The 7,500-nt window shown below is 50.4% G+C and overlaps 1 protein-coding gene across 1 annotated transcript in view; it reads right to left on the bottom strand.

Annotated features, from left to right (window-relative positions):
- Positions 1 to 7,500, bottom strand: part of corin (corin, serine peptidase) — a 19,562-nt gene that overhangs the window by 1,103 nt on the left and 10,959 nt on the right. The window contains exons 10-24 of the mRNA XM_084002709.1: positions 7,046 to 7,168; positions 6,856 to 6,963; positions 6,100 to 6,331; positions 5,755 to 5,897; positions 5,536 to 5,643; positions 5,341 to 5,454; positions 5,152 to 5,262; positions 4,337 to 4,460; positions 4,122 to 4,250; positions 3,839 to 3,888; positions 3,334 to 3,520; positions 3,087 to 3,249; positions 2,907 to 3,015; positions 2,633 to 2,766; positions 1 to 2,532 (exon numbers count right to left, since the gene is read on the bottom strand). The exon at positions 1 to 2,532 is cut by the window's left edge and continues 1,103 nt beyond it. Of these exons, the coding sequence (XP_083858835.1) occupies positions 2,350 to 2,532; positions 2,633 to 2,766; positions 2,907 to 3,015; positions 3,087 to 3,249; positions 3,334 to 3,520; positions 3,839 to 3,888; positions 4,122 to 4,250; positions 4,337 to 4,460; positions 5,152 to 5,262; positions 5,341 to 5,454; positions 5,536 to 5,643; positions 5,755 to 5,897; positions 6,100 to 6,331; positions 6,856 to 6,963; positions 7,046 to 7,168 (2,018 nt within the window). The 3' untranslated portion in view covers positions 1 to 2,349. The remainder of the gene's footprint in view (positions 2,533 to 2,632; positions 2,767 to 2,906; positions 3,016 to 3,086; positions 3,250 to 3,333; positions 3,521 to 3,838; positions 3,889 to 4,121; positions 4,251 to 4,336; positions 4,461 to 5,151; positions 5,263 to 5,340; positions 5,455 to 5,535; positions 5,644 to 5,754; positions 5,898 to 6,099; positions 6,332 to 6,855; positions 6,964 to 7,045; positions 7,169 to 7,500) is intronic.

Genomic DNA, 7,500 nt, shown 5'->3' with positions numbered 1-7,500 from the left:
CTAGCTGGCGCTAATGTGGCAGTTGAGTGTGTTGGCGAGTTTGCTAGCCGACTTAGGCTCGTAGCTAGGTAGCGGGTTGCCGCCGTTTGAGGCAACAGGAAAATTTAGCAAATTTAATATAATATTTGCTAACGTGATGAATCAACACTAATCGGTTATTTACACTAGCTTTATGCGACAGTTGCACTGTTTTTTATACTTATTACTCACTTTTTTTGTACATTTGAATCCGACATTTATTATTGAGTTTTACAGCGTTTTTATTTATAATATTTTGCGACAAAAGAAGTAAAAAGAAACAAACTGCAAGGCTTTCTGGCTTCTGTGATGTTTTATATAAGACTTAGAATACATGAATAAAGATAAATGTTGTCCATCAAAAGTTGCCCCAAAAAGTTGCCGATGTGTTTTCAAAGCAAACTAAATCCAATTCTTCTCCGTCTCTCACACACACACACTTACAGTACGACATTGTACAGGTAACTAGGTTGTTTTTTTTGTTTTGTTTTTTACTGCTAAGTTTAAGTACAGGCACTATAGAGTGAAGCATTGTGGGAAGTTGAGTGCTCAACTGGTGTGTTTTAGATTTTAGCAGCTTTTTAGAAATTCAACGCTGTCTGAACGTTGTGATTTTTACGATGATTCAAAGTTTCAACACTAAAAGCGGACGATCGGATGATGTCATGGAAATAAAGTGTGTTGACATCCAACAAACACACACACACACACACACACACACACACACACACACACGTATAAACCAAACAATGAGCTCAGTTCACTTTGTAGTAAAGCAACAATGATGTAACAATATAAGAATGAAATCTTCCCGTCGGGTGAAGAGCATCAGGAAGTATAATTCCTCTGAGTTGCTGCCGCCACGATGCTTCACGTAACGCGTTTATCTAGAATCATCTTTAATAAGCCGCTTACGTTAGGTTTAACCTGACTGAATATTCAGGAACCTTTAACACCCGAAGGTCTGAGCCGAGGACACATTTAATCTGGTTAGTCTGGGTTTTAGTACTTCCTGTCGTCTACGTCCTGTTGTCTACTTCCTTTCGTCTACGTCCTGTCGTCTACGTTCCGTCGTCTACTTCCTTTCGTCTACGTCCTGTCGTCTACGTCCTGTCGTCTACATCCTGTCGTCTACGTCCTGTCGTCTACGTCCTGTCGTCTACATCCTGTCGTCTACGTCCTGTCGTCTACTTCCCGTCGTCTATGTCCCGTCATCTACTTCCTGTCGTCCTTGTTCTGTCGTCTACATCCTGCTGTCTTCTTCCTGTCGTCTACTTCCTTTCGTCTACGTCCTGTCGTCTACTTCCCGTCGTCTATGTCCCGTCATCTACTTCCTGTCGTCCTTGTTCTGTCGTCTACATCCTGCTGTCTTCTTCCTGTTGTCTACGTTCTGTCGTCTACGTCCTGTCGTCTACATCCTGCTGTCTTCTTCCTGTTGTCTACGTTCTGTCGTCTACGTCCTGTCGTCTACTTCCTGTTGTCTACTTCCTGTCGTCTTCGTCCTGTTGTCTACTTCTTGTCGTCTACTTCCTGTTGTCTACGTCCTGTCGTCCTTGTTCTGTTGTCTACGTCCTGTCGTCTTCGTCCTGTCGTCTACTTCTTGTCGTCTACTTCCTGTTGTCTACGTCCTGTCGTCCTTGTTCTGTAGTCTACTTCCTGTTGTCTACTTCCTGTCGTCTTCGTCCTGTTGTCTACTTCTTGTCGTCTACTTCCTGTTGTCTACGTCCTGTCGTCCTTGTTCTGTTGTCTACGTCCTGTCGTCTACTTCTTGTCGTCTACTTCCTGTTGTCTACGTCCTGTCGTCCTTGTTCTGTCGTCCTTGTTCTGTAGTCTACTTCCTGTTGTCTACTTCCTGTCGTCTTCGTCCTGTTGTCTACTTCTTGTCGTCTACTTCCTGTTGTCTACGTCCTGTCGTCCTTGTTCTGTTGTCTACGTCCTGTCGTCTACTTCCTGTCGTCTCCGTCCTGTCGTCTACGTTTTCATGTAATTCTGGCTTGGCTCAGACAGAAACGTGCGAGTGTGAAAGGGTCCGTTAGCGTTGAAGTTTAAATACCACTGATCAACTTGATTTTTTTATTATTTAAATTCAGATGGTTTTGTAAAATATAAAATAAATGTGGTATTTAAATTCCAACACTTGGTATCCAGCGGTGGTTTAACTACTTAATTGTGTTATTAGATTCTAATTCTTCTACAAACCTGCAGCGAATTTAAAAAGAATGATTTTGTGTTAATCGTCTACGAACTAGGTTATCTTCGTACAGCAGTTAGCATCTGAAGGCTATCAGTATAGATATAGGCACAGGTAGAGGAGGTGTGTGTGTGTGTGTGTCAGTCGCTCAGGTACGTGTGGATGTAGATCTGCTGTTGGATCCAGGCGGTGAAGTGGGTCACGTTGCTGTAAACGCCGGGTCCGAGCACTTTGCTGAAGCACACGCTGCCCCACGACGTCAGGCCAAACAGCGTCCAGCGGCCGTCGCCCTCCTCGCACACCAGCGGGCCGCCGCTGTCGCCCTGCACACACACACACACACACACACACACACACACACACAGTGTCAGCACCCTGCACACACACTTGTGTTGCTGTTCGACGGCAGAGTTCGGACGTTACCATGCAGGAGTCGACGGTTCCGGCGTCGTATCCGGCACAAAGCATCCTGGGAGTTATGGTCTTCATGTCGAAGTAAGACTGGCACTGGGACAGCGAGATGATCCGGACCTCCCCTTCCTGCAGCTTGAAGGGCACTGGACACGTGGAGAAACCAGACGAGACGTTTATTATCTACTCACCGTTCACGGGACGACTTCGGTGTTTACGCAGCAGCTACGGTGTGTGTGTGTGCGTATGTGAGTGCGTTTGTGTGTGTGTGTGTGTGAGCACTCACTCCGGTTGCCCATGTGACCCCAGCCTGTGATGTAGCAGTAGGAGTCGGGGGAAGGAAGCTGGCCGAGCTCCGGCAGACACACGGGTCTGACGAACGGCGTGTCCTCGATCTGAAAAACACACGAGTCATCAGGGAAAGTCGCTGACTCATCGACACCGTCGACGGCGGCGTGGGACTGACCTCGGACTCCAGCTGCACCACGCTGATGTCGTAGTCCACCACCGCCCGGTTGTAGCGCGGGTGCACGATGATGGAGCGCACGCCGCGGGTCTGGCTGTGAGGGCCCGGGTGGTCCAGGTTGTTGAGACCCAGCACCACCTTCCACAGCTCGGCGCTCTCCCTCCTGATCCACACACACACACACACGGGTTAGCTCATTACCATATCAGGACAGGCTCCGCCCCTCCCTCCCTAGCCACGGCCTCACCCCTCGAAGCAGTGTGCGACAGTCAAAGCCCACCGCCGATCGATGAGGACGCAGCCGCACACGTGACCGCTGTGGCCGCTCTGCAGCGAGCACTGCCAAGGCCACGCCCCCCGCCGGGACACGCGCCCGCCCAGGATCCGCTTCGTCCTGTGGGGGAAGACGCCGACCGCCGGCCGGACACCGCACTCTGCAGACAGACAGGCAGACAGACAAACAGAGAGACAGACAGGTGTCAGTCAACCACCGCTCCTCCACTCGTTATGAAGATGAATAAAACAGGGTTCGTTAGTCGTCATGGCGACAACGTGTCTCAGTGTGAGAGGTAAATTCATATTAAGCAAGGTGATTATTTGGCTCCCTCTGGTGGTCACTTTAGAAACAGGAACACTCGCTGCTCATTCACACCAAACACAAAGCTAATTTATCATAACTTATAATAATAATAATAACATCATAAATAATAAGTCGCAGCTCTACATAAAAAACTGACTGATATAATATTTACCTTCCCGGGTACAAAGAAGCGATACTCTCCTCCTGGAATGACACGCATGACTGCAGACACAAACACACACAATTCAACTACACAAAAGAATAATAATAACATTTATATAATAAAGAATACAAATATTAATATAACAGGAGCCTAAACGAGCGCAGTGTGTCCCTCCGCCACAGCTCAGCAGAGAAATAGTCCCGACAACAACAACAACAACAACCACAGACAGGAAGTCTCCTCCTGCACCAGGGGCGTCACCAGGTAGATCACCATGGTAACCGCGGTTCACCTTCTCTTCTCCAGCCGGGCCTGCAGGGCCGATCCGTTCCTCAGGTTCCACTCGGGATGGACGTGTAACCAACGGCGACGGCCCGGGACCCCGGGGTGGTCGGGTACCATGGAAACGGAGGAGGGAACTCTGCAGAGAGACGTGAACATTGTAGTCCGTGTGTCAGGTGAGTTCTCCGTGTGTGTGTGTGTGTGTGTGTGTGTTACTGACCTTACCCTAGTCCCAGCTGGTTGCAGGTCAGTTTGCTCAACTCCTGGTTCCACTCGTCTGCACAGACCTGATACTCCGCCGCCGTCCGGAACACCGTCAACACGGAGCCCGATCGATCGGACAGAGACACTACAGGGAGGACGATCAATACACAACCTGATCAACCAGCATGTTCATATATATATATACACACACACATATAAATGCTACATAATACGAGTTTCATGACGTGTTCAGACCGAACGACAAGCACATTTTTGCACCTCACGTTCCACCGCGTAGACTTTATCTGTGATTTAATATCAATAACCAGATGAAAAGGATGCTGAAATAACTCCATCATGATGGTGATCAGTAAAAAGTGCTGAGTCATGCTTTGTTAGGTCTGTCTGCAAGACCACAAGATAACTACTGTTAAAACGCTGGTTTTCTGAATGGAGTCTGGTTGATGGTGCTAGGCTACGCTAACATTGTAGCTGCTCCATCAACACTCCATATAAGGTCATCTAGACATAAATACAGCAGAGACCTTGTTGTTTGGACCACAGACAGTCTCTGGTTCCTCCACATAGTCTGGTCTGGTCTCTGGACTCATGTGAGCTACTATCTAGACCTCTGGGGGACCACAGACAGTCTCTGGTTCCTCCACATAGTCTGGTCTGGTCTCTGGACTCATGTGAGCTACTATCTAGACCTCTGGGGGACCACAGACGGTCTCTGGTTCCTCCACATAGTCTGGTCTGGTCTCTGGACTAACGTGGGCTCCTATCTAGACCTCTGGGGGACCACATGGTCTGGTAGACTGGATGATGGGTCCTACCACAGTTCCACTCGTCGGAGCTGTCTGAGCAGTGCTTCCTGCCGTCGCACCACAGCGTGCGATGGACACACTGGTGGTTGTTGCAGGACAGCTCGTTGTCTCTGCACACCGCTGAGGAGACATAATCAATACCACGATCATGTCCCGATCATTAAAAACAGAAACGTGACGACCGTGACGGACACTCACAGCAGTTGGCCTCGTCCACCAGCAGGGGGCAGTCAGCGAAGCCATCACAGATCATGCTGGTTTTGATGCACACCTTGCTGCCGGGACACTCCCACAAAGCGCGCTCAGAACAGCCTGGGGGGGGGGGGGGGGGGGTGTGTGTGACATCATCAACGTGACAATTAAACAGGACTCTTATTTTGAAAGGCGTCTCACCACAGTTGTCCTCGTCGCTGTGGTCGTCACAGTCCAGGTGTCCGTCACAGCGCTTGGACGCCAGGACGCAGCGGCCCGAGCGACACTTGAAGTGGCTGGGGGAGCATTCTGTTGCCGTGGCAACGCAGCAACAACACAACCAGAGAATGACGCTGAATGATTAGGGGGTATGTTCAGGCAGACAGACAGTTTTAAGACAGACAGACAGACAGACGGTACCGTCGACGCCGTCCTCCGGCAGCAGACAGGTGGCGTTCCCCCCCTCCTCTGGAAACTGGCTGCAGTCCGAGTCCTCGGGCCACTGCAATCCCACAATGCCGAGCACCGACTCACACTTCTCCTTGGCGTTACGACACAACGACCTGAGAGGAAAAGTACGTCAACGATGACGACTTTCGCTCGGTCGACCAATCAGATGTCTCAGGAGCAGCCAGAGATCAACCTGAGGTAAAATAGTACGTCCAGCTCTCTGAGGCCCCCTAGTGGCCCCCACTGAACTCACAGACAAATCCACCAACCAGCTCAATCCCCCCACAGCTGATGGGCTCGTTAAGATTGACTGACCTGCAGGGTGGGACCTTCTGCAGGCTGACCGGGTCACACTTGGGGACCAGCAGGGTGCAGGCGTAGAACATGAGGTACTGGTAGCAGCCGGTCTGGACCAGGGCCGGGAACAGGGAGGCCTCCCAGGACACGGAGCTCTCCCTCTGGGACAGGTGGCCCAGGTAGTTGGGGTGGCTGGTGAGGTTGTAGGGCAGGTTCATGCACAGCTCCAGGGTGATGGGCTCACAGCGGGCTGAGATGCAGAGAGGCAGAGTCACCACCAGGGGGAGCCGCTCCCCCACTCACTGTACACACACAGGGCTCCTACACCTTCTCCAAGCACTTCCAGGTGCATTTCCATGCTTTTCCAGCACCTTCCAGCTGTGGTAAACTCCATCTTTGTACCAATCCAATGGTCAGTATTCAGTCTACTTATTATGTCACTTGTTCATCACATTAAATGAGATGTTATTGTCCTCTAAACAACCAACATGATGTTTGGAGACAGCTTTTTACAGAAGGACCACAAATGAAAGGAAAACTAATTCCACTAACAGATCCACAGAAATATAATCACCAACTATTTTCATCATCTGTTCATCATCAAAAGTCATTTTTCATAAAGAAATGTCAGAAAATGCTGTTTTCAGTCCCTCAGATATGGAGATCTTCTTTTCTCTGTTCTATCATAGATGTCATCACATACAACACACATTTCAAGACCTTTAGTCTAAATCCAAGCACTTTCCAGCACCTCTAAGGACCCTCAACACTCACTGCAGTTGCTGTTGCTGGCGGTCCGAGGGTCGCAGGCGCCGCCCACACACGCCGCCGGACAGGAAGTGGTGATGCAGCTGGGCTGCCCGGGAGCACACACACCCTGAGCTGGAAACAAAACACACACACTGTGAGAAGAAGAGACGGGTGAGGTGAGGTGAGACGGGCGGGTGTCAGACGGGCGTCTCACTCTGCTCCCGGCTGCAGTGCTCCTCATCGCTGCCGTCCTTACAGTCGTCCTCGCCGTCGCAACGGAACGCCGACGGGATGCACTGACCGTTCCTGCACTCCAGCAGACCCTGACTCTTACAGGCTGCACACACACACACACACACACACACACACACACACACACACACACACACACGCGCACACACACACACACACACACACACACACACACACACACACACACACACACACACACACGCACACACACACACACACGCACACACACACACACACACACACACACACACACACACACACACACACACACACGCACACACACACACACACACACACACACACACACACACACACACGCACACACACACACACACACACACACACACACACACACACACACACACACACACACACACACGCGCACACACACACACACACACACACACACACACACAC

The sequence above is a fragment of the Eutrigla gurnardus genome, assembly GCF_963514095.1.
Source record: "Eutrigla gurnardus genome assembly, chromosome: 23".
Lineage (NCBI taxonomy): Eukaryota > Metazoa > Chordata > Actinopteri > Perciformes > Triglidae > Eutrigla > Eutrigla gurnardus.
Note: the sequence above shows the minus strand (reverse complement) of the source record. Positions and strands in the feature narration are given on the sequence as shown.